Source organism: Carettochelys insculpta, chromosome 5 (assembly GCF_033958435.1).
Source record: "Carettochelys insculpta isolate YL-2023 chromosome 5, ASM3395843v1, whole genome shotgun sequence".
Classification (NCBI taxonomy): Eukaryota; Metazoa; Chordata; order Testudines; family Carettochelyidae; genus Carettochelys; species Carettochelys insculpta.
Window position 1 is genome coordinate 29,043,871 of NC_134141.1, and position 26,981 is coordinate 29,070,851.

Consider the following 26,981-nt stretch of genomic DNA (forward strand, 5'->3'; position numbering starts at 1 on the left):
GATATTAGCACAAAGTGCCTACACCCTGCCTGGCCTGAAGCTCCTTTATTGATTGCATGGCACAGAAATTAAGTGAATTTCAGTATGCCATTTACTATTTATGTTCTTTGTTCTCCCCTCTTCCAGTGTTTTCATCTGATTAAAATTAACAAAGGTTTATGCTGATGGATTTGTCACTCACTTACTAATAAGACATTCAGCAGTTGACTTGCAGTATGGAAATATCTTCAGTCAAACAATCCTTTTTACTAACAGGTTACATAATTCTGCTGTAACATAGTTTTTATAATGACTGTGTCACAGTACCAGCCCTTAACATGAAGAGTGATTTATTCTGCCTTTTTTGAGGGGGTGGGGATAGCTTGTTTATTTTAGTGGCAATTGCTTTCCTTTAAGATCATGGGAACAGGTGAGTTGTCATTGCTGGTGCTTATATAAAAAGTGATTAATAATAAAATACCGCTTTGCTCTTACCTACTGCCTTTTATTTAAGCATCATAAAACTCAGTACTTGAAGTTTTCTCTGCTTTGTGAGCTTGATCCTGCTCATTGCTCAAGCATCTTCAACTTCCACTGAATTCACAGCACCAGACTTTGACTGAAAGTAAATGAAATAATTACAGGCCACGTCCTTTTACTGATTGCATTCAAACAGGAGAATGGGAATCTGGAGAATTTTGTAGTCTATTCTAGGCTCTCCCACTAACTTGTTTCATGACCTGTGTAAAGTCATTTAAACCTGCCATGCCTCAGTTTCTCCATCTGCAGAATGCAGATACTATTATTGTGTAACATACAACCTTAATAGTAACAGAGAGATAGCCGTGCTAGTCTATGTACTATCAAAACAAAAAAGCAGTCCAGCAGCACTTTAAAGACTAACAAAATAATTTATCAGGTGATGAGCTTTCATGGGACAGACCCACTTCTTCAGACCATAGCCATACCAAAACAGACTCAACATTTAAGGCACAGAGAACCAAAAATAGTAATCAAAGTTGACAAATCAGAAAAATATTATCCAGGTGAGCAAATCAGAGAGCAGAGGGGCAGAAGGGGGGCGGTGGGGGATGTCAAGAATTAGATAAAGCAAAGTATGTAAAAGAGCCCCTATAATGAGCTAGAAAATTGCTGTCCTGGTTCAAACCACATGTTAATGGTCACCCTAAATGAAACTGATGTCTTTCCTGCTCCCTGGAGCTCAGGGCCATCGGGAATCTTCTCAGGTTTTCCATCTTCTACTGAATCACACAAATGGTGTCAGCCAGAGGAACAGTGTGATATGTACTCTCATTTCTTATGCACACATTACAACAACCTGGATTGTCAGTCTCAGAGGGGTCGTTGTTTTTGTTTGTATCTTCACAAAGAAAGAAAAGAAAGGGGCAGTCCTGTAGCACCTTAAAGACTAACAATTTTATAGCTCAGCCCTGTGGCTGCAGTTGACAGACAACTCACCCTGGTTTGAGAGAGCTGGTGGGGTGGGGAGTTTGCTGTGTAAGGGATATTTCAGATTATGTAATGTCATGGCAGGAATCAGATTTTGGGCTTGGAAGCCTTAACAGCGCGGCTTTAAAAACTAGCTAGGCTGGGGCTGTTGAAGGCTTAGAATGAGCTGGAGTCTCTGGTTCCATTTTTAAAGAACATTCCCATCTCTTCCTCCTCTTGCTCTTTTGTATCCTTCTTATTCCTCTTCTGAGACTCCTACTTCCCAGCTCAGAGACCCTTCGCTGAATGTACTAAACCAAATTACTGAAATGTGTATTATTCTTTGGTCATTTGCTGTGCCTGTAGTTGATCACTAGTCATTCCCAAAGAAGTGGAGGTCATCTCTTTAATTCTATTGTTTTGCAGAGCTGTCACAAAAAAAAATCTGCAACAAAAAATCCAAAAGACTCAAAATACAGAAGATGCAGGGCAGAATAAGCAGCCCACCAGATGGTGGCTACGGCTGGGTGGTAGTGGTGGCAGCCTTCACAGTAATGGGCCTCACTGTTGCTGTCCTAAAGACCTTTGGTCTTTTCTTTGTTGAAATTCAACAGCACTTTGATGAACTCGCAAGCACCACTTCCTGGATTACATCCATAACTATTGCCATGTTTCACTTAGGAGGTGAGTAAAAATGTTCTCTTCTGCCCCCATTAGTCTCTGTGTCTACTGTGTGATTCATATTTTATTGCATATTTTCACAAACACGTCAGACACAGGAAGGAAATCCCATCTAGCTATGTACACAAATACTTACCTCCACAGCAAACACACACACACACAGGTACATACAGCACTCCTCTTCTTACTGCTCCCATGCTGCCTCTGTAAACTGATGTTCCAGGTATAGCAGGCAGCAGAGAACGCACCCATCAAACTGTTCATTTGCTACATGTTTAGCATCAGTCAGCAGGCTGAGGCTCCAGTGTAAGAAGGCAGATGGGGTGCCAAAACTCATCCTGCCAGTCATGAATTTCATAGTTTCAGGCTGTACCTTTACTATTACTCTTAGCATAGTTGTGATTTCATTTTTGCCCACTCTTTCCCTTTGTTATTCTCACCACGGGGTAGAAATGCTGTGGTATTTAAAATGAGATACAGAATAAACAATCTTATTGAAATGTCTGGATGACAGTAACAGAGCATTTGCAGTTGTGGTATTTGAAAAACAATTTGCTCCCTGACTTTGGAGCAGTGAGCTCAATGTCATTCCATCCTCAGATTCTCATTTCTATCAGCTTAGAAACCTCATTTTTGTTAAACAGCACTGTGATGTGTTACCTCAGCTCCCTCTAGTGGCTGTAGAAATTTCATGAAATTTCTCAGAGCCTCTAGTCACTTCAGTAACCGTTCAGGAGATAAAGCAGTCCTTTAAATGGTAGGCAATAAGCATCTGATCCAATGCCTATTAACACTGATAGACAAATAGTCACTCAGTTGCAAAAGCACAGGATTACACTCTAAGAGGAGTGCTTAAACACGACTGATGCTTCTGAAATGTGATTGGGTAACAGGTTCTAAGTTCCTGGAATTTTTTGCAGCAAGTTGTGAATGACAAGTAAAAGAACCACCTCACCCAAAGAACTGCTCCATGCTCAGGGGAACTGTATATGGTCAGCTGTTTCCCATGCGTTTTACAGTTCCCATAGCTCACAAAGAGATGCAAAAGCTTGTAACGTCCAACCAGCTTAGGGGCTGAATTTGAGAGCACATAGAAAAAACACCTCAAATCAAATGTGCAGCTCCTCCCTATGCACTTTACCAAAGATTTACAGTTTCAAGAAGGAGTCAGTTTTATCAGCTCTGTGCCTGTAAAATTATTTTTACAACCCCCTTGGTTAAGCACTAGAGAATGTAACAGATAATTGATCACTTACCTATAGAATTTGTAAGACTATTTAGCAGTGATATAATGCTCTAGTACTAAAATCTCTACATTGACCGCAGTATCCTCTGTGTGGGATCTCATTCTCTGTCAAAAGAAGAGAGTCATTTCTACAGAACATTATTTGTTTCAACTCTATTAAATTCAATAGCATTCTTGCACAAAGGAAATGTTAATTTTTTTCTGCACAGAGTCTGCTCTCTACCCCTGAATGCCCCTCCCTGAACAAATCCTGATTATGCTGCTACAGCTGCCCTTCCTCAGTAGAAAGTCTTAAATTTGGGGGGGGCAAAATCCTCCTTTCAGATCAGTACAATGGCATTCACTCTAACTGTCTCATGCACATAGTGACAACAAAATACAGATCAGAGATATGCCAGATACAGATCAGAGGGAAACTTTTCCTTAAATGTTTTCCTTTCTTGTGTAACGCATATTTCTCCTGATGCCGTCCAGCGCATCTCTGCCAGTCCAACTATATTGCATCAGTATGTCTCTATCCCCTTCTGAAGTAGCTTTAATTTTCCAGTTGCCCACAGTGTTCGGACATTCCATGTTCCAATGGATAGCATATGGGTTAGTTGTAGTTTTCTTTCGGTCAGCAACTTATCAACCCAACCCTGATCGCTCAATTGGTATCACAGATGATAAAGATGATTTCTTGTGTAATTGGTGTAGTGTGCTTCATGTCCTACTGTTGTTTTATGCTTATTTTGTTGTTGTTTTAGCCCCTGTAGCAAGCAGTCTGAGTGTGAGATATACCCATCGAATAGTTGTGATCATTGGAGGACTCCTAGCTTTCTCAGGAATGACACTGGGGTCTTTAGGTTTCAACACCCTCTGGATGTACACAACTATGGGCTTCCTACAAGGTACAACCCAAATCATGTCACCCTGCACTTCTGAAACTTCATTTAGGGTGGTTTTTTCAGCGTTTTTTTTTTAAATATCCAATTTCTGCTGTAATATTACTGTTATTTATTTTTACTTTATAGCTTTAATATACACATTCAACCCCTCCATTTATGTGGGTAGAACTCTGCACCAGGAAATTGCAGTTGCAAATAATCATAACAGGCCATTGTTTTCACCTGCAACTAACTGCATCCAGAAAACCAGCAGCTTTTGATGTTTAAATTAGTCAGACATTAGGGGTTTTGTGGTACATCCAAAGGGCCTAAAAGAAGCAGAAGTGCAAGAACATATGTCCCTAATGCTGCACTTTGTGTGGAATAAGTTTAAATCTCTTAGTCACAGGGCAAAATCCTCAGCCTGCTACAAATCTTTGCACTATTGAAATGATGAGAGTGCGATGGAAGGCATGCTTAATCAGCCATCTGGAGATTGATCTTGAACAGGGAATAAAGGTGGCAGAATAACCCAAGTCTGGGTCCATCTTGGCTGTTTGACAAGACATGGCTGGAGCCAAAGAGGCTTTGAACTCTGGCAATCCTGGGCCAGCAGAATAGATCCTTGGGATTTGCTAGAGATGTTCCAGCTTACACCAACTACAAGGCCACATCTTTCCTGGGTGCCTTAAGGAAAGGGACCACATAAAGATGGCATAATGCCCCTCCTTACATCCTGCACTGGAATGCACATCAGCCTAATGCCTGGATACGGCTCAGGACAGTTTCCCCTATGTTTGCTTCAGCATCAGCATCCCAAGGTGTATCTGGTTTAAGCTGCTTGACTTGTTTCAGCCAATAGCAAACTGGTCAACAGTCTTTGAAAAAAACAAAAGTTGCATTGGTGAAGATGCAAATGTATTTATACGCACCACCTTGCATTCCTGTTTTTCCACTTAAATGTGTATCTAAATGCCACAAAATGCCTGATACAAACATACAGAATGTGCAGCACAGCTGAGCTATTGCTGATGATAGAAGCATACCTTTTTACAACTCCTGAATTTAACTATGCACATTTAACACAGAAATAATAGTGTGAAAGCAGTTTCTGCTGTAAGTGTGTGTTACTGCATGGACACAATAGTATGGTGAAGTCTAGATTTTTCTCTCTCCCTCCACAGGGCTTGGGATTTCCTTTTCATGGACACCAGCCATTAGCATTGTCAGTCATTATTTCTCCAGAAGAGGGGCTTTGGCGAATGCTGTTGCCAGTGCTGGGGAATGTGTTCTTGCATTCACCTTTGGTCCTTTTTTCCAGTGGTTAATTGGTCTATATGGATGGAAAAGTGCTCTGTTGATCATAGGTAGCATGCAACTCAATATATGCGTCTGTGGTGCACTGATGCGACCCCTGAAAGACAGTTGTGTTCCTGAAGCTAAGAGTTTTGAAGCTCAGAGATCACTCTGCAAGGTTGTGCCTAAGACTGAAAAGAAACACGCATCTATCATCACACAAAAAACATTCAACTGGATGCTTGTGAAGAGAGTGGAGTTTATGCTTTATGCCATTTTTGGTATTTTAGCTGCTATGAATTTTTTCATTCCCCCATTGTTTTTGGTTCCACTTAGCTACAGCCTAAGGATAGATGAGTCTTGGACAGCATCTCTCTTGTCCGCTTTGGCTATCACGGACTTCATGAGCAGGCTGCTGTGTGGCTGGTATGCTAACCTCCACCTTACTAGGACTATACATTTGCTGACAATGGCTGTTGTCCTGATCAGTACTTCTTTGGTGGTATTGCCACTAGCTAACAATTACCTGTCTCTGGCAATATTCACTGGCTTCTATGGCTTTTTCTTTGGTGCCACCGTGTCCATCCATATCACAGTAGTGGCAGATGTTGTGGGCATGTCTGATTTTGACAGTGCTCTAGGGCTCTTTATGCTTATTCGAAGCACTGGAGGTTTCCTGGGGCCTGCTCTTGCTGGTAAGTTGAAATGGCACTTTCATAAGCATGGCTTATTAGTGAAGTGCTAGTTATTTTGTAGTGATGGGCTCAACCGGAAAAGCTTAGATCTTGTCCAAATTTCCCCCAGTATGGATTTTGGCCCTATCTCAAGCCCACTTCTAGTTACCTGAGTTACAAAATTCATAATGCAAAGAGTCAGACTAAATTCTATGGAGAAAATCACACTCCCTGAGGAGTTTAGAAAGTATCATGCACTTAATTTACAAACTGGGTCACCGGTGCCCTGGAATGAGCAGGTGCAAACTCCCTTTTGACATCAGGGCACTTGCTTGTCTTAGAGTTGAGCTTGGCTTATCAAGAATAAAGGGATCTTGATGACTTTGGCTCACCAAAAATAAAGTGTTGATGTTTTTTCCCATCCCTCACATTAATCTGACCTGGCATAGATCTGACTTTAAATAGCTAATACCGGAAGGTATGTGAGGTGGACGCAACACATTGAAGACCATGAGGCTCATATCCACTGGTGTGGAGAATTTTAGGATTTTCCTTTAGTTGGGTCATGGAAACACTGAAAGATACATCAGAGGCAGCACAACCCCACCAGTGCCCACTGAATTGTTTGGAAATTCATCCACAGTAAAATCTATCATTTCCCCCTTCCATCCACAATGACTACATTTGTGGCTTAGCTTCTCACCTCTGCCCTACACAGCTTTCCATCAGGGCTCTGCCTTCTGTCCTCTGTGGTTCATCCTTTGCTCATTAGTTCCCTACACAGCTTCTTCCCAATCTCTGTTCCCTCTACCCTCTCACAGATCGCTCTCCTCCCACCCAAGCTCTTTGCTGCCTCCTGTCCCTGCAGCAGTAGCCAATGCCACTGAGGGAGAGGTAACTAGCTAAGAGCACAGCAAGAGGCCAGTGCCTGCTCTACACTTCACTAGCACAGATGCTCAAAACATGGGAGGGCGCTAGCCAAACTGGTACTATTGGCTTGTAAGTAAATAAGGCAGTCAGGTACCTTTTAATCCACCTTAATCCATGTGGCCAAATTTTGAAGCAGTGAATTTCTGACTGGTTAAATTGTACCCATACGTCTGCCTGTTGCACCCCAAATTTGCACCCGCAGAACTGGTGACTGCACCGATTAACAGCTGCTTACACATACAATTACCCACTGTGTTTGAGCAAAGAGCCTAACAGCAGGCTTGATAGATGCGCTTGTAAATAATGCAATTTAGGCAACTAGTTTTGTAAATATGGGCCTAAATCTCTTCTACATGTGAGGTCCAGATATTTTTTAAACTGGTGAATTAACCCTTACACAGCCAGAAGACGGAACACAATCTCAAAGAAAAAGCGTTCCTCTTCTTAATATGCTATCTCAGCTATTCACATTTACTTCTTCCCAGCAAATCACACCATTGCCATTGCTTTTCCCTCCAGGTCTGATCGTGTACATGGCAGGAAATTACAGCATGGGCTTCTACATGGCAGGAGCCACTCTCATCCTATCTACTGTATTTTTGGTCATCATAGATCAGCTCCAGCAGAAGAAAGATCAAGAGAACCAGACTGACATTAAATCAAAGCAGCAAATTCTGTTCTTCCCTTCCCTTCATTTCCTGGGACAAAGGACTGGCAAGGGTCAGGAACAAGTTATGGGGGTGTGACTACCACAATTATCTCTGAGAAAATTTGGGGGCTTATTTAAATGTTTTAATTTAATACATTCCAGATCAAAATGGTGTTTATAAATTTCTTGCTGATATTCTGTACAGGGCTATGGAAAAGTCAGAAAAAAAGGCATAATTTGCATGCAAAAATCAAATTTTCACATACTTCAGCGTGAAAGTTGCAGTCCATCTGAATAAAAATCAAATTATGAAATTATAAAAGATACAGTTTTTAGGTTGCTTTCTTTTCTGGAGAGGAAAAGAAAAAGTGGCTCATACACAGCAAACGGCAATAAAACACAAAAATCCTAACTTTTTATCCCTAATATTCCCGCTTCCTCAGTCCCTATTATGTTTTATTTATAATTACTTATTTACATTAATCATGTCTGTCTTGTCTTATGCATTGACAATATTTTGAGCCCATTCAGCAGGCAGAATAGAACTGGAGAGCAATTCTTAAGAATTAAGGGTTCTACCAACTGCCTTAATTCTGACCATAGATCAACACTTATGCCCTGCCTATACCCATCTCCTGCCCTGCCTATCTACCAACAAGCTCTATACACCAAAACACAATACAGTCAAACCATTACACTTCACCCACCTTCCCACATCTCACCATGTATGCTCACTCAGTGTTGCCCACAGTGTGGGTGCACCCCAGGGTGGTGGACATAAGCAATTAGAAGGGATGGAACTGAATCTTTCCAAAGTCTTAGCTTCAAATTTTCGTTAATCTTTAGCTGCTATGACGGTAAAGAGAATTTCTAAAACATGAGCTGAGACATCTGTCTGAATTTGAAGACAGCCTGAAACTGTAGCTCTGAGGTGTCAGCATTTACAGGGTACTAACTGCCCACCTCCATGGTCTAGGAATAACAGTTTTTCCTTATCCTGATAACTGGCTCCTCAAAGGTGGTCTTATCAGGAAGCACAGTTGGCAGTTAAAACACAATTTCTGCTTCTCCTCATTCTAGGATTATAAATAAATTTCAGGAAATTAATCTGGACCCTTATGAAGCAAATACTTTTTATAGGTGTCTCTATGGATTCAATTATGGGCAGAGCTATGTCCCTCCTAGAGGAATGCTTGAATCCTACCCAAAATATTCCTAGCTTGAGGGTTTCCAAAGGTCAACTTTTCCCACACTGAAGCCAACACAAAATGAGGAATTCTGTTCCAGAGGAGGAACATGATCTCTAGATTTCTCTCTCATTACATGGACAAAGATATTTTTTTGCATATCCCCAATTCCATTGCTTTTTAAAAGTTCTCAACAAGATCAAGTATGCCCAGACCAGGATAATTTCAGTTTTACCAACCTGGCCAACACAAGTTTGGTTTCTTTATCTTCCCAGGCTCTCTTTTGTCTCTTTCCACAACTGTGGATTTTTCCATGGAACTGAAAACATCTGGTCTCTCTCTGAATTCCATCAAGGTTCACATAACAATAGAAGATTTTCACCATCAGTAGAGAAGTTTCTCAATTTTTGCACATCCCACCACAACAAGGTTTCTGTAAGGTCTTATGAATCTTTTTCCCCACAGACTGGGGAGCCTACTCACTTTGGGATCTCAGGGTGTACTGTAAATGGTTGTACACACTGTTAATTGTAAATTGGGGAAAAAAACCCTCTCTCTCTGGGATATATTGCCATGTGAAAACAGGCATCCTGTAGATGAAGGGCAGCATACCAGTTTCCAGGGAAACAATAATAGAAACAATGGTAACCATCCGTAACTTGATTTTCTTGATAAATCTATTAACCGTGCTTAAGTACAGAATCAGTCGAAGTCCACCTCTCTTTTTGGGAAACAAGAAATAGTGCTCTTGTTGGGAAGGAGGCACAAACAGGATATCTATCCCTCACATGCTCCTCACCTAAGCAGGTTAGGCAATGTTTCTGCCTGTCAGTCACAGGGATCACGACCCTGAATATGGCATGCTCTCTGAAACCTGGGACTGCTATGTATTAACCCCATGAAATACTAATTCGCCTACTCTAAGTAAATGCACACTGAACTATGATATACAGAAGGAGAATTTGTCTAAGGCTGGATAATGGAGGTTCAAGAGTGATGAGGAGCTCTTACTCTCACCCAGATGGAACTAAAGTGGAGGTGGTGGTCATGCCCCATTTATGCCCTCAGCTTGGTGCACAAAGAGAACAGGGGCACTTGCGCTGCCTACTCATATGGTTCGAAAGTCTTCAACAAATGCATGTACCCCTGTACTTCAGATGTCATCAGCAGAACACAGGGACCAGAATCCATATCTCCTCCAGAAGGCCTTGTTCCTATACTGAGGGCTGGTCTAAACTAAGATTGGTTGGCTATCTCTTCACTCTTGACATACCCCTATGCTGGAAGCTGCAGTGAGGTGCCATAGGACTGGTTTATAGCCATTCAATATTCACTGAGAAATCCCCACAGCCTTGGAAAGCAGGAATCCTTCTTTGGGAGAGATAGGGCTATTTTTGACCCCTTTGTGGTAGCCAAGTAGCACAAACGGAGCAGACTATAACAAAGGATCTGTTCTTATATTTTCTAAAACAATAAAACTCTTTTGTTAGGGACTGATTAATGGTAATAAACTTTCTATAACTAACACCTCAACCCTATATGGTGCTAGGGAGTGCTTCCTTGGCAATTACAAGTGCCAAGTTCGCAATAAAGTTACTGTTTGTCAAGCGCACTCAGAACCATGCAGGAGGCACTTGCATTATCGGTCCCAAGTTACTAAACAATCCTGTTTCTTTCCCACGTTTGGCCCTTAAGTTTCACTGAAAAAAAAAATATCATAAGATCTCATTCTAGAGAGATTAAATGACACTATCAACAACAAAGACAATGGGCACACTGTTTAAAAGGTTAGACACACATTTTCAATTATGTAGAACACACTCATTCTCCACCAATGGATGGTTAGGATTTGGTGGACTCTCACAATAAAATAGCTTGCCAGAGGCTAATGGATGTCAAAGAAGGTCTGGATTGTTCTGTTTTCTTAATGTATTTTTGAATGTTTCTTTCCAAAATGTGCTCAGCAGACAGCTGACTCATAGAATACATTTTTAAAAACAGTGCAGCAGAGTACAACTCACGCAAGCTGTGGGTCTCTGCTGGTATGTTTTTGCCCTTCAGTCCTTTCAGGTTGTTCGAAGACAGTCAGGAACAAAAACACTATTCAAAAACCATGCTCATCCCACCATACCTTCAGTGGGCCCTTGCTTTTTATTTAGCACTTCTTTCTAGAACAATCTAGGCTTCCCTATCCCCGTGTGTGTCCATCCCTTCCAGGACAGCTGGTCTGGCTGACCAGCGAGCTCCATCTCAGGGCTTCAACCTGACTTCTATTCCACCATGAGAGACACAGAGCTGTGTCCTCCCTACTTGTCAACCATCAGCAGGGCTGGCCTCTTTCCTTGTACCTACCCTCCCCATGTTTGAAGTTTCCTGCAGGTATAGTAAACTGAGGCACTGGGATCCACAGGTTTCCCTAACCCTTTCACCGCCAGTGGTGAGCCTGTCAGCTTCCTTAACCTGCCCTCTGCTGATGTGTGGCCTCTCTGACTCACCACAGTAATGCACACAGTGTCAGTGCTTGGTGTTTCTCTGATCTCAAACTGGTGTAAATCAGGAGCAATGCCACTGAAGTCAGTATGGGCACACAGGTTTTACATTATAAATGCGAACAGGATTTTGATTCACCTTAATAACTGTTCAATCCTTCAACTACAGCATTATACCTCTGTGTTACAAGGCATTTGTACATTTTTTCATTCTCTGTTAATAATGTTAGCTCATTGAAAGCTAAAAAATTTCAATCAGCTGAAAGATGTCTGCTTCCACTGCCCAAGGCAAGATGAAAATACATTGGGTTTTGTTATCACATGGGTTTTTCCATGAATGTTGGACTGTCAGTGCTGATAAAGAAAAATTATATGTGTTATTTAGTGTCTCCCTCCTAGATATGAAATATTTGTTCAAGGGTGGAGAAATGCATATAAAGAATTATATTAAATCTGCCATTATATAAAGTTGGAGGGGGGAAAATATGGAATCTGAGGCCTTCCAAACTTGATATTAGTTCTTTATTTTTATACCTGATCCAATCCTTTTTCCATTCAAAACTCACATAGCATTCAAGTGGAATAATGCAGAGGAATCACTGCTAGACCAGATAATTAGATAGCTGATATTTATTTAAAAGGGGCCAATTTTGCTCCTAGTTACTGTGTGGCCCACTGCATTTGTTTTATCATTCTGGCTCCATCAAAGAGGATTTCTTAGGTTCCATTGAGTCTAAGTGATTAACAGAAAAGATTTTAGTCAGCTTGGGAGAAGAATCATGCTAGCTTCAAATATCAGAGAGGTAGCCATGTTAGTCTGTAGCTTTGAGAACAACACGAAGTCTTGTGGCACCTTATAGACTAACAGACATCTGATGGAGCAGGTCTTTGCCCATGAAAGCTTATGCTCCAAAATATCTGTTAGTCTATAAGGTGCCACAAGACTGCTAGCTTCAAATGTTTGCCCAGAAGACAGACGTTTCCCAAAAGCAGTAAGCCCTAAATGCACTAATAACTACATTATGAAAAACCCAGTGCACTGGTACCAATAGGGAGGACTCTGTAGTGTAGACATATTTAATGTAACAAAACAAGAGAAAATGGTGCAGAGGAACCGCTGAACCCTACACTATGGGCTGATCTATACTACAAGAATAGGTTGAGCTAAGCTACACAATGTGAGTTATGCTAATATAACTCAAATTGATGTAGCTTAGGTCTACTTACTGCAGGGTCCACAGTGCAGGGAACCCAAAGATAAAACTTTCCTGTCAACTCCCCTTACTCACCTTGTTCTTCTGGAATGATCAGCTGTAGATTTTGTGGGTCTTTACTAGAATTGCTAAACCAAGCACTGGTGGATTGATCACTGCACTGTTGATCCCCCCCACAGTAGAGAGAACCCCTAAATCAGGAGTCAGCAACCTTTCCAAGGTGGAGTGCCGAAATTTGACCTTTCGACCTCTATGTCCAAGTGCTGAAGATACTTTTAAAAGTCACTAATAGCCCTATTTATGACAGCTTAATTTATAAATAAATTAGGATGCAGAGCTTTACAGTTTAGGTGGTGGTTGGTAGCTTGACCTGGTCTTTTGTTAACACACAAGCTTACAGTTGCATGGGGGTGGGTGCGGGCTGAGCTCCCACCTCACATGCTGATGAAAATCATCTTGCATGCCACTCGTGGAACCATGCTGGGGGTTGCTGACCCTTGATCTAAATCACAGTGCAGTAGTTATGACCTAATTGGTTCTTTTTCTCTTTTTCCTAGAGCATTTGCCTGCTTTACCAACATCAAATGGTATAAGGGCTCTTCACACTGGTATAACTGGATATGCACAGGAGATATGCACCTATTTAATTCTATCAGTTTCTAAACTGTCATAGCTACAGTGACCCAAAAACTGTGTGTAGACAGACCGTCAAAACTAATGCAAATGTTTTGTGCAGACAAGCACTAATTCAAATACAAAAGCATTCTAAAAAGTTTTAAAATGGTAAACATGGTCCACTCTAGGAGTTTGCACTGATTTAGGTAAATTTGGTTAAAAACTGTGTAAAATTGGTTAAAAACCAGCCCTATGTAGTGTATTGGGGGGGGAGCATGGAAAAGTAACAGTTCTTGTAGCTGTTTACTGAAAAGAATGAGGGGAAGAAGGGAAGAAGAAAGGGGAAGAGCTGCTTCTCTGCTTGGCCTCTTTCACACTAATTAAAGAAATCAAAGGCTGCAACATTTGGAATTTAAACTCGTGATAGTCATGAGTGTAGAGACCAGGAAAAAAAAAAGATTAAGAGAAAAAAGCTGCATATGCCTCCACCTAGCCTGCAGAGTGTGGGTCTGTGAAGAAGGTAAGGCATGTCAGCTTATTATTCTACTAGAACTTCCCTATGTTATTTTAAAACTAAGTTTCACAAGAGGTTTATTCGCTCATGCTGAATTCTCTGAAATTAAATTAAATTTAATTCTTTCTATGAGGGTTATTTGTCTTAATTTGGTGATAGATTATTTTTGGAATATACAGTAGGATTTGCTTGTGCTATTTAACTGAGACCAATGTGTTTACTTATGTATTTTTCTGTAGTTGTGTCAGATAAAATTAGATCTGAAATGTTCTGTCTGACTAGATTTGGATGGTGAATTTCCCTCAGGCACTTAAGCTAATGCCACTTAAGCATGCACAGATAGCAAATGTAAATGCAGAGCCTCAGCAGATGGAAATGGATGCAGCTCTTTCCAAGTCAGTGGAGCCATGCTAGCTTATGCTAGCTAAGGGCTTATCCATGGATAGAGAGCTACAGTGGCACAACTGCACTAATGCAGCTGCACTGCTGTACTGCTCCAGTGAAGACACTGCCTGCGCCAATGGGAGAGATTCTCTGGCCAGCGCTAATAACTCGTCTCCCTTAGAGAAAGACTAGGACAAAAAGAGAATATTCCCATCTGCCTAGTGCTGTTTAATCGGGGGTTAGGTTGGTTCCACTGCATCACTTGGGGGTCTGAATTTTTTACATCTCTGAGTGACATAATTTCCTAGTGTAGACTGGCCAGAGGATCTGGTTTTGGGTATTTAAAGAATAGAACTCAACACTAATAGAAATCAACACTCTTCCCCTATTCCACCCCTTAGATAAACTGCATTATTGATAGCTTATTCTTGTTCTCTTAAAAGTCTTTAAGAGCAAATCATTTGATACTATTAATTTTAAAAAGAAGTATGAGTGGTCTAAGGAACAGACCCACATTGTCTATAGGAGTGATTTCAAATTAAACTGCATTCACTTTGGACCGGAAAAAACAAAACAAAGCTATTTTCATCTTTGAGAAATTGCACTCTAGAAACCTGCAAATGGTTAACACATCTAAATAGAGCAAGTGAAATCCTTCTTTTGGTTATCACAGTACAAAATCAGTGCAACTCCATTAAGGTTGGTAGAGTTGTACTGATGCAAACCCTAAGTTATTGCAGTTTAACTCATAACTGAATTTGATCCAATATGTTTTGTTCTTGTTAAGTTATCAAAGCTTTGAGTGTAAATGGATCTACTTTTAAAAAAAAAATGCCTTTTAAAACACAAACCCAACTTTCTTTTGATAATAGACGTAGTGATAATACATTATGCCTTAGCAGTATAATAATGGATAACTATTTGCACTGAATGGCTGAACTTTTGCCTTTCTAGGTGTGACCAAAACCACGCTTTCAAAATGCCCAAAGGAGATCACCAAGCAGATGGCATCTTCAGCAGAGGGCAGCGATACACTTATCTTTCAGCAGAAGAGTGAGTATCAAACAAAATCTATGACACCATCAAAGCTGGTGAAAAGAATTCCATTCAAATTCAGATATCTGGCATTGTCTAAAACACTGTTTATAAATGACTAATGAAAGGTTTTCCTCTGTCCTGGAAATAAGGATTTTAGTTCCAGGTTGTAGCAAATTAAAAATAGAACCTAAAAAAAATTAATCAAAATTTCTGTATTTGGGGAAAATACCAAATGTCATGGTTACACGTCTTTCTAGGACCAGCCACAGTTTGGGCTTATAGGATAAACAAGGCTAATTCACTGGTCATTGACTTGATCCAGGTTCCGGGGCATCAGTGATGGCCCTCATTAACACATTTAGTATTATAAATGGATCCACGCATCATATGTCTGACTACACATACAAGAATACATGCACAAAAATAGGCTACACATTCAGCAGATTGTAACATTAAAATTAATGTTACATGAGGTACTTTGTTTAAGAATCTGAGTTATGCCTATTCATAGGCCAATTTTCATCAAGCATGGGAGGCATGACAGTAAAAGACAGGGAACCAACAGAAGCATCAAACTTTGAAGTGGTAATCATCTCAGGGAGGGTGCAAGGAGGAAGGGAGGGAGGGTGACAGGGTAACACTGAGCCACAAAGTGTAAATTTTGGGAAGGGCCCAGGGAAAGATGGGGAAGAGGAGAAAGGAGTGAAAGTGGCTTTGGTCTTGATAACTCTGGAAGTAAGATGAGGGGGAAGAGAGCCCCAGAAACAGAGACAACTGGCAGCTGCTGGAGGAAAAGTATAGGACTTCCCTAATCAGAGATCATTGGACACAGCAACACAGTCAGTGGAGCCACCTCAGATCATGGCTAGATTCTGGCATGACTATATCTGTAGCTACAAGGAAAAGCAGCAAGCTGTTGGTCTGTGTGACAAGGCCGGCAGGGTAACATATTTCCAGCCAGGTCAGAGTGTCCTGCTGGAAAGAGGTCAGAATGGTAACTGGACGTTCCAGAATTTGACACCTTCGTGGCTGGGAAATCTTGCTGGGCTGAAGGCCCTCAACTGTCTCTGCAAGCAAGAAGCACAGACGCAAAGCTGTCTGCTCTACTTTTCACTCTCTGTTTGCGTCCATGTCCATTTTCTTAGTTTTTCCTTTCCTTCTTTTTCTGTTGATATCTTTCTTCTTTCCTCTGTCAGAAAGAGTGTGAATTAAAAGTGTATGGACAGAACAGGGGAACTGAAGTGAATGTTCTATGCTTCTAAGCAGGAAAAAAAATTGCATTTGGAAGGAAGGGGGAACTAACGAGGGCTTACATAGACAGGCAAAATCCCAATTCTTTTGTCTTCTGGCTTCTTTAAATGGCGCTCTGATCCCAGCTGTCTTGAATCCCTACATAACATTGGAAAAGGGAGATGAATGTCTACATATACTAATTAAGCCCATAGTCTCCAAACACAGTGAAATCCAAATTCTTGCCCTCTATCACAGTCTTTGTGCTTAGTTTGTTGTGGAACATGAAATAAGTTAGGAAGTTGTCTCCACACACTTTACAGTCTGACCTCTTTTCTGAGTTTTGGTAATGCTTTATAAAGCCAGTAATCCCTTTGCCTATGGCATTCGCTATAACATGTAAATGCAGGGCAGAGATCCCAGTGGTCTTTGGCTGAAGAGATTCAGCTAATAAAAATGGGATATCTCCCCACAGGTGACACATTTCATTTCTGACATACTTTTTCCATTACAGGAGTGCTCTCTTTAAGGACTGGGGTGTGTTCTTTAAGGATGGTTTTTTGGAGTTCAGTATTTGAGGCTATCATTGCATTTTCCCAGGTTGTTGAAACAGGCAAGCTTTTGGCAAGGACTTTAACTAGTCAGTTATATTGAGGATGGTGAGACCAGCCACTCTTAGACAAGAATGTGTAGCTGCCAGCAAGAGTGAGTTGAAGTTAAGAGCAACTGCTTTGTTAAATTTTGCAGAAAAGTTCTGGCCAATTCCTTTTCTGGGGGTCTCTAGTCCTCAAAAATGTTGTTTACCATGAAATTCTGATAGCTTTGAAATTCCCACAAAGAGGAGGAAATCTCATTCAGTGGACATATTATACAGCATCCAAAAAGAGAGGCTGTTGTTTGTTCAATGGTTATTTTTATCTTTGATGTTCACCAGGAGATCCCATGCTTCATAATCTGTACATGATACAGCCACTGCAGGATTCACTACTCACTGCCCCATGGTTTAAGAACTCAACATATTAAGTTTTATTTTTAAAAACACACAGCAGATTTTGTTTTATATAAAAGCCTTGAATTTCTGATAAATGCAAATGCTGTAAACATTTGTGCTAAATACACACAGAAAAATTCATCTAGTTTTTCTCGTGCAACAGGGCTGCAGGTATTGGCATCCTTGTTGTGGGTCTTGCTGTTTTACTGGTCATTGGATGCTGGTATTACAAAAAGCGATGTGGCTACAAAAGCCTTCAGGTAAGTGTGGCAGCTCATAGTCGTATCATTATTACTACAGTTGTGCCTACAGGACCTAACCAATATAAGGGGACCTTGAGCTGGGAACTATACAGACGACATAATATGAGACAGCTCTTCAAATAAGACAGACAAAGGAGGGGGAGTGGTAACCAAGGCACAGAAAAGTGAAGTGACATAAATAAATCACACAATTCATGGCAGAACCAGGAGTAAAACCCCTGTCCTGAAGTCTCTCATTCTAGTACGTTTCCAATTACATCATGCTGCCACTAATATTTAACAAATATATACCAAACACCCCAAATGTGCTAAGTATTTTAAGCCAAATGAAAGACAGTCTCTCCCGGTAACAGTTTACATCTAAATAACAACAAATGGAATGGGGGTAGGGAAGAGGACAAATGGCATAGAGAGCACACTTATAAAGTTTACGGATGATACCAAACTAGGAGCGGGGTTGGAAGTAGTTTGGAGGACAGGATTATAATTCAATATGATCTGGACAAACTGGAGAAATGGTCTGGCGTAAACAGGAGAAAAATAAACAAGAACAAATGCAAAATATCCCACTTAGGAAGGAACAATCAGTTTCACACATACAGAATGCGAAGTGACAGCCTAGGAAGGACAGAAAGCAGAAAGGTATTTGGGGTCTGTAATGGCTGAGTAACTCACTGGGTGCAACACCTCCTGCTGATCACACTGGGAATTAGCTTGATCCCCAGCAGGGTCCCCCCTTCTCACTTGTGTGGCATTGTCACTCAATATTCTCTCCACACTTTGCTCTGGACCTGCGTCGCTCGCTCCTGGATCAGTGTCCTCTTTGAGACATTGCACTCTGGCAGCGCCCACTACTCAGTCTCTCGCATCCCCTTTGAGGGGTATTAGCAGGCTTCAGTCTCACTTGCCACTGTGGCCCACGGCAGCCGAAGTCTAGCCCCTGTGCTTCAGGGACATGTTGCAGTCTGTATCTGCCACCGTCCTTGGTGGCAAGGTGTCATACATGGAGGAAGAGGGGAAACCAGGCCCCTCCACTACTCTGGATCCCAGCCCAGGGTCTCTCTAGCAGCAGCAATATCCTACCCTTCTTCTCTCCCCTTAACTTCCTCTCACTCCATGGGCCACTTCCATGTGATCTTTGGACCCTCCTGGCCCTTATAGCAATGCCAGCAGTCTGGCAGGTATCAGGCTTGAGCCTCTCCCCTCATCCCCAGAGCCTGTCCAGCACTGCTCTGTACAGGTGCATCTCCCAAGTGACACTGGTCTCTGGAGCAGCTCCTTATATAAAAGGCTGCCTCAACAATCTGCCCTCTGATTGGCTCCCCTAGGAGTCCTGGTGGGCTGGGGCGCTGTACAGTTTCTCTCCTGCCTGCTTTAACTCCTTCTCTGCTGGAGTGGGGCAACCTCCACTACAGAGTCATAGTGGACCCCAAGCTAAATATGAGTTAACAGCATGACACTCTTGCAAGAACAGCAAACATCATTCTGGGATGCATTAGCAGGAGTGTTGTACACAGGACACAAGAAGTAATTCTACTCTATTCTGTGCTGCTTAGGCCTCAACTGGAGCAATGTGTCTAGTTCTAGGTGCCACACTTCAGGAAAGATGTGGAGAAGTTGGAGAAGGTCCAGAGAAGAGCAACAAAAATTGTTAAAAGTCTGCAAGACATGACCTATGAGGGAAGACTGAAGGAACTGGGTTTGTTTAGTTTAGAAAAGAGAAGAATGAGAGGGGACATGATAATAGCTGTCAAGTACGTAATAATTGGTTAACATGGAGGAGGGTTAAAAATTATTCTCCATAACAAGCAGCAGAAAGGGAGATTTAGGCTGGACATTAGGAAACTACTTCCTAACTGCCAGGATGGTTGAACACTGAAATAAATTGCCTAGGGAAGTTGTAAGAATCTTCATCACTGGAGATATATAAGAGCAGGTTAGACAAACATCTGTCAGGGATGATCTAGATTGTGCTTGATCCTGCCATGAGTGCAGGGGACTGGACTTGATGACCTTTCAAGGTCTTTTCTAGTTCTAGTATACTATTCTATGAAAGGTTACAATTGCAAGATTATGTGTTTGAAAGTGCAGTTGTACATGTGCACTGTGTTGTTCATATAAAAAGCAAAGGGCAAAAATGAATTTGTCCTCTTCCGTGCTATGAAGTATAAAGGAGATCTAAAAGGTACTGGCTGCGAGTTCTGTTGTCTCTTATTTGAAAAGGGACAGTCATTCTGAATCCTTAACAATGATGGCTTTTCTCCAAAATACTTTATTTAACAAGTACCACCAAAATTGTAAACAGTCTAACTAAAAGTTTCCTCTCATGTCAATTAATCAAAATTTGTACTCTCCTGCTACTTGTGATATTGTGACCCTAGTACCTTTCCTCTGCCGTAGGTGTAGTGTGTTCCAGAGTACACATAATCTGAATTTCTAGAGATTTAAAACCACCTTTGGAAACCAAAATAAACACTTTTCAGGCTCTCTTTATGAATCACTGAAAAGGCACAAAGTAATCTTCTCTTTATATCTCCCCTTTAAAATTTTATTATGAAAATATAATTATGATGTTGTACTGTTAGCTGCAGGAGAAATTTGACCAAAGAAAATGGAGGGGGCAATAACTATGCTGTACTGAAACAGTAAAAAAAGGAAGTACAGAGGGAAGAGGAAGGAATTATTTTAAAAAGCGGGAGAGCTCGGGAAGACAGACATAGCAGCTGGAGGAGGACAGGATCCAACACCAAAGAGCATGGAAATCAGAGACAGGTGGAAGTTACCACATCTTTACCCTAATTTTTGATCATCACATAATTAGTTGTCTTTGAGAGGAGAGCAGGAACTACATTAGCAGTAGTAAAGTAACCCAGCTTGCATGGTGCCTGCATGCGTTATGTTTTGCACTAGGTCCACATTCTTACTGATTTCTCACTGTGAGTAATACATTTATAGTCATAACCAAGATGTCATTTCATGTCACTCTCTCACCTTTCTTTACGGTCTTTTACAGAGTAAAAGCTCTGGTGCTAGCATGATGAGAAGTGTGGCAGGTGAAGATGCTCCACTGGATTGCAAAGCACTTTTACAGGATTATAGCTACTCTGCGGTAAGCTGAAGTTCAAGGTTTCATTTACTTAGAACATTTACAAAAAAAAAAAGCAGTCATGTAGCACTTTAAAGACTAACAATAATTTATTAGGTGATGAGCTTTCGTGGCACAGACCCACTTCTTCAGATCTGGAAATTCTGATGAAAGTGAACAGGCACAATGAGAATTTAACAGAAAGATAGAAAGAACAAAAATGAAAACTGACAAATCAGCTAAAAGGATGGAAGGTCGGGGGTTGAAGGGTGGGGAAAAGGGAGAAGAAAATTCCTTAATGCCAGTGCCTATTAAATTAAGTGACTTGCCTGAGATCACTATGAATATCAAAGATAGGGAAACTGACCTTGTAATGTGTAAGGTAATTGCTATCTTTATTGAGACCTAAGCACAAAGTGTTGAACTTGAGAATAAACTCCAGTTCAGATGTCTCCCTTTGTAATCTGACATTAAAGCCTCTTTATTTTAGAATGCAGATTTTCAGGTCTTTAATGCTATGGCCTGCTCTATTGAAATGCTCACTGACAGGTTTATGTGTACTCAGATTTCTGATGTCTGATTTGTGTCAAATCAAACACAAACCAGAAATGCAATGCTAATTTAAAAAAAAATTACAACCAGTTGGCGTGGCTGTATTGAACAACAGAATTATTTAAGGACAACCAAATAAACTGATACGAAATTCTTCAATAACACAACCAGCTAGAAGATAATTATAATATTTCAGTTTTAATGTGGTTTGCTTGTTCCTCAATGCATTCATTCTTTTTGGCATCTTCACCCCAATTTTCATTATCACAGGTGCCTGATGCTCCACCAGCTTATGAGAAAATCTCTGCAGGACCATTTCCACCACCTTATTCACCATGATGTTGAGTCAGTCACACTCTAAGTATACAGATTGATTCTCTTTGAGCTTTTGCTTAAACTCAAACCTAGCGTTCTTTGTGGGTAAACTGTAATAATAAAGTACACATTTCCATGAATAGGTACTAGCAGTTATTGCCTTGTTCAATTTACCCTTCATTCATAGCACTAGTTCTTGTGGCACTTTGATTAAGATGGACATGTTTTGGGTTTAACTTTTCATTCCGTTGGTCAGATTAATTCAAAATACAAACAGACCATAAAACTGGCTTATATTCCCCATATTTCTTTCTCCCTCTCTCCATTTCATGCTCCTTTAAAAAACAAACCTCTCTCTGAAACTCCTTCTACAAAACAGTCAGCCTAAAATGGGCAGCAAGAACGGTTTTACTACATTTGGTATTGTAAGCACTAGCCATTTCTCCTACAAGCATTTTGAAAAAGAAAACTAGCCACAGAGACTCAATAAAAGCCAGAGCATGCATGTAATTGACAAAATATTTCTGTTTTTCTGGGTCTTATCTCCCACCCCACAGACACACTGTTTGTGCATCTCTATTAGACGCAACTTTTAAAATATGAATGAGGCAAGAGAGGAGTTGCTGCTTAAAGTAATTAAGTTTTATCTATCTTACACCATACCTGTCATTATGCCATAGTCACCACTGCACTTGGATCCTTGTTGGAAGTCATACCAGACTGGAGAAGGACTGAGTAAGCAAGGCGTATGAAATACCATCTTATCTGTAGAAATCAGATTTGAGACATAAATCATGCACTGAGAGTTATGTCTGCTCATGTTCCACGAAAAATACACAAAGGACTGTCAGTCGTTCATCCTTCATGTACAACAGTGTTTCCCAATTTTATTTGGCCACAGAACCTCTTAAACTCAAAAAAAAAAAAAAAAAAAAAAAAAACCTGCGGAACCCCATCCCCAGGTTCTACCACCCTTTGCTCTCAAAACTGCCCCCATCTCCAGACTTTACCTGCCTCAGCCCCCAAATCCACCCTCCATCCCCAAGCTTTACCCCCCATCCTGAAAACCTGCCTCCCTCAACCCCAAGCTTAACCCTCTCAGCCCCAAACCTCCCCAACCATACCCAGGCTCAACCCCTCTCAGCCCCAAACTCGCCCCCCCATCCCGAGGCTCAACCCCCTCTCAGCCCCAAACCCACCCCCGCCCCTTTCCCAGGATTAACCCACCTCCAACCAGCCCCCAAGACTAACCCATCTGTGGTGCTGGCTGGGGAGACTACACCAGGCAGCCACATGCACCCAGTGGAAGGCAGACTAATGTGGAGGTGTTTGGTGAGCTGAGCCACATCCACCAGAGGGGTGCAGCCACTCAGGCAGCGGGGCAAGTGAGGGGCTCTCTGCAGCTCCCTGCCTTGCTGCTGCTGAAATAATCAAACTAAACTCAGTTGGTTTAAAGTCCGGATCACTCCCACCACCCTAGCAGCCATTAAACCAAATAAATGTAGTTCTATTCTTTCAGTAGTGGCATGGCAGGGAGCCATAGAAGAATTTTCTTGCAGAACCCCTATTTTTACTTGGTGGAACCCTGGAACACCATCTGGGAAACACTGATGTATAAGAACTTCAACAAAAAATAAAATTAGTACATATTAAGAGCTCTCGCAAACACAGCTAAGAGCTATGGCAGTTGTAAGAAACAATCTTTTTATTACTAGAGCTAATTGACTGCCAAACAGAGTCTAGAACTAGACATTTACTTAGAATTCAAGGCATTTTGACAAGTTTTTGCCTAAAGAACATCCTAATTTGTATGGCAGGAATTCAGCTGGCCTAAAGCTGTGTCCTGTTAGCTTGAGGTGGAGTGCTGGGAAGGGAAGGAAATCAAGCACACAATAAAGACAGTGAGGGAATGTTGAAACAATTAGTAAAATGCCAGAGATTAAGAATCTGGTTTATCCTTTAATGCATATGCAAATTAAAAAACCCTTAAGACAGAAAAACTTTTTAATCTACACTAGACTTGTTTGCATAATGTAACTTTTTGAATGGAGCTATATAATCCTTCATTTCTATCTATACTTATATCACAAACTGCTTGTCAAATCAGTTAAATTAGATCACTGCATGCTTGTATAGTAACTGTGAAAAGTTATAACTAGCACATCTGATTTTATAATTTATTATATATCTGTACTTACATGTATTCTTCATTAATCTCCAAACTAAAATGCCAGAGTTGGACAAATTCACTACTTAAGTGAACTGTTTATCTGCATTTCTTCCAGGAAGGTGGAACTTTGCAAGATGGTCAGTTTATCCTGGTAGACACATCAATAAACAAAAGAATGGTAAAAAGATTAACTTTCTTGCATGGAAGTCAAAAGTTCCTTTTTGAAATAAACATATATAGTAATTCAGTATATTGAGACAACATCCTGTCTAAGGAAATAAGATTTCAGGGAAGTGAATACAAACACATGACAATGCATTTTTAATTATACTTCTTAAAGATCAAACAGGGGTTAAATGAAGAACTCTCATAGCAAGAAGTGGGCTTTGTTTTCAATTTGTATATGACAGTACAAGTGACAAAAAGAACAGCTGCGGGAATGCTTTACAATTAAGATTTAAGCAATTTGCAGCTCATGTTAAACTATCCCCAAGTGACAGGAGGTCAGGTTTGCCCTGTTGGTGCACAAAACAGGTTCTGTAAGCAAGGGGGCTCCACTTTGGGATGAAATTCTAGAGTAGATATTAGAACAAGACAAGTGAAACCTATCTTAGCTGCAACAGATACCTGTTTTCTAAAACTACATAGTATAGCTACGTCTACACTGGGATGCTACAACGAAATAGCGATGTAGCGAAATCGAAATAAGCTATTTCGACCAATAGCGTCTACACATCCTCAAGGGCTGGTGCTGTTGATGTTCAACGTCGACGTTGGACAGCACTACATCGAAGTAGGCGCTGCAGGAGAGCGTCCACACACCACAGCGGCCCAAATCGAAATAAGGGTGCCAGGAACAGCTGCAGACAGGGTCACAGGGTGGACTAGCACTTCCAGGGCAACAGCAAGCTGCTCCCTTAAAGGGCCCCTCCCGTACATACTCAGCCTGCACAGCACACGGTCTGCAGAGCCACAAGCACACACACCCCGTGTAAGCAGCATGGACTCCCAGCAGCAGCAGCAGCCAGAGGCCCACACACCCGCCCCTGGAGGAGCAGTGGTTGCCCTGCTCAGTGCCATGCAGGAGGCAGCTGACCATCTTTTATTTCAGGAAGATGAGCTGTCCTCGGGGGATGAGGAAGCAGCCCCAGACCTTGCTGCCCTCCCAGCCCCGCCCCCCCTCGCTGCACACGCTGCCGGCTGTGGAGATACCCCACGAGCCCAGACTGGTGGGAGCGGCTGGTGCTCGGCGAGTGGGACATTGACCGCTGGCTCCAGAACTTCCAAATGAGCCGGCAGACATTCCTGGAGCTCTGCCAGTGGCTCACCCCTGCCTTATGGCACCAGGACACCCCCATGCGACGTGCCCTCACTGTAGAGAAATGGACCGGCATCACTGTCTGGAAGCTGGCCGCTCCAGACAGCTACCGATCCATAGGGCAGCAGTTCGGCGTGGGCAAGGCCACCGTCGGGGCTGTCCTCATGGAGGTAAGAGGACCCGGGGGGGTGGGGGGGAGCCCTGGGGGGAGAGCCAGACACACCCTGCACACCCCTCACCGGTGCTCTCTCATGTCCTTCCCCTGCAGGTCATCCGCGCAATCAATGCCCTGCTCCTCCACAGGCTCGTGTAGCTCAGGGACCCGGATGCTGCCATCGCGGGGTTTGCCAGCCTGGACTTCCCAAATTGCTCTGGGGCTCTGGATGGGACCCATATCCCCATCTGTGCCCCAGAGCACAGTGGAGGACACTTCCTCAATAGGAAGGGATACCATTCCGTGGTCCTCCAGGCCTTGGTGGACAGCCTGGGCCACCTCTTGGACATTTATGTTGGCTGGCCTGGCAGCACGCACGACGCCCGGGTGTTCAGAAATTCGGGCCTGTGCCGCCAGCTGGAGGCGGGGACCTACAGCGGGAGATCCCTGTGGGGGACACCACCATGCCCCTCTGCCTCGTCGCAGATGCAGCGTACCCACTCCAGCCCTGGCTCATGCACCCTTACAAGGGCCATGTCACAGCCAGCCAGGAGCGGTTCAACACACACTTGAACCATGTGCGCCAGGTGGTCGAGCGCACTTTCGGCTGCCTCAAAGTGCGCTGGAGGTGTCTCCTCACCCGCGTGGATGCAGGCCTCACCAACATCCCCAGGTTGTGGGCACGTGCAGCGCACTCCACAACCTGGTGGAGAGCAAGGGAGAGGCCTTCTTCCAGGGATGGGCTGTGGAGGCTGGCAGGGCCGACATCCAGCCACCCGCTGCCCCCAGTCGCCAGGTCGACCCTGAGGGGATCCGGGTCCGGGAGGCCCTGCGGGCCCATTTTGACCAGGCTGCGGGGTGAACGCTGGCAGGGCCAGCTGCGGGTGAGCCACCCACTGCACCCCACCATCCTCCACAACACTCCCTGCCCCCACGCCCACACCACAGAGAACCCGTGAGCACACCCCCCCCAAACTTCTGTGCAATAAAATGGAATTTTTTTTAAACAAAACCCTGCAACCTTGTATTAATTATTAAGAGAAAAAGAAGTGGGGAACTATGTACATGGGGGGGCAGGTACAAAACAGGGGTAGAACAAAAACTATTTACACAGATGGGGGGAATAAGTCCAAAGGAGGGTATCAACGTCCTCGGCCACGCACCCCTATTGTCCTGCACCTGGTGTTGGCGGGGCGTGACCCACATCTTGGCCGGAGGCCCGGCTGAGGCTGCGTGGAAGCTGGGAGAACTGGCAGATAGGGCTGGGCAGAGTCCGGAGGCCCATGGTCCCCCTCGGTGGCAGGCCCCAGGACGGCAGATGGTGGAGGGACGGCAGGCTGAGCGGCAGGCGGAGCGGCGAGGAGGGCCAAGTGCCGTGCGATGGCATCGAAGGTGCGCATGAAGGCCCCCCAAGCCTCCTGGTGCCAGGCCAGCGCTCGCTCCTGGAGAGGGAGCCACTGCTCCTCCACCTGCAGGCGCCACTTGGACACCTCCAGCTCACGCTGGAGGGTGGCGAGCAGCTGGGGGTCCGTGGACGCCTGCAGATGGTTCTGCCGCTGTTGGGCTCGTCCTGGGGCTGGTCCATGCTCTGCCAAGGGGCTGGCCTGGTGGGATGGCCCCGGTGGGTTCTCTGGGAGCACAGACGGCATACTGGTGCTCTCCGGGCCCTCTGATGGTGCAGCTGCGGAACAG

At 42.9% G+C, this 26,981-nt stretch overlaps 2 protein-coding genes across 2 annotated transcripts; both read left to right on the forward strand.

Moving 5' to 3' along the window:
- The first annotated feature begins 1,910 nt into the window (after positions 1–1,910).
- LOC142013436 (monocarboxylate transporter 7-like) lies at positions 1,911–7,867 on the forward strand. Its single transcript, XM_074994802.1, has 4 exons — positions 1,911–2,112; positions 4,102–4,245; positions 5,589–6,212; positions 7,641–7,867. Exons 1-4 carry the CDS (start codon positions 1,911–1,913, stop codon positions 7,865–7,867), a joined length of 1,197 nt encoding a protein of 398 aa, XP_074850903.1.
- Positions 7,868–15,131: 7,264 nt separating this feature from the next.
- Positions 15,132–21,671, forward strand: MLANA (melan-A). Its single transcript, XM_074994095.1, has 4 exons — positions 15,132–15,226; positions 17,596–17,692; positions 20,709–20,804; positions 21,603–21,671. The coding sequence occupies exons 1-4, from the start codon at positions 15,153–15,155 to the stop codon at positions 21,669–21,671; spliced, it is 336 nt and encodes a 111-aa protein (XP_074850196.1). The 5' UTR covers positions 15,132–15,152.
- Positions 21,672–26,981: the final 5,310 nt, after the last annotated feature.

Bases quoted from the DNA above. Each gene is read 5' to 3' on its own strand.
- LOC142013436 (XM_074994802.1), top strand. From the start codon at position 1,911: ATGCAGGGCAGAATAAGCAGCCCACCAGATGGTGGCTACGGCTGGGTG. The intron at 4,246-5,588 runs GTACAACCCAAA...TGTTGATCATAG, and splicing joins AACTATGGGCTTCCTACAAG to GTAGCATGCAACTCAATATA. The intron at 6,213-7,640 runs GTAAGTTGAAAT...TTTTCCCTCCAG, and splicing joins CCTGGGGCCTGCTCTTGCTG to GTCTGATCGTGTACATGGCA.
- MLANA (XM_074994095.1), top strand. From the start codon at position 15,153: ATGCCCAAAGGAGATCACCAAGCAGATGGCATCTTCAGCAGAGGGCAG. The intron at 15,227-17,595 runs GTGAGTATCAAA...CTCGTGCAACAG, and splicing joins ACTTATCTTTCAGCAGAAGA to GGCTGCAGGTATTGGCATCC. The intron at 20,805-21,602 runs GTAAGCTGAAGT...TCATTATCACAG, and splicing joins AGGATTATAGCTACTCTGCG to GTGCCTGATGCTCCACCAGC.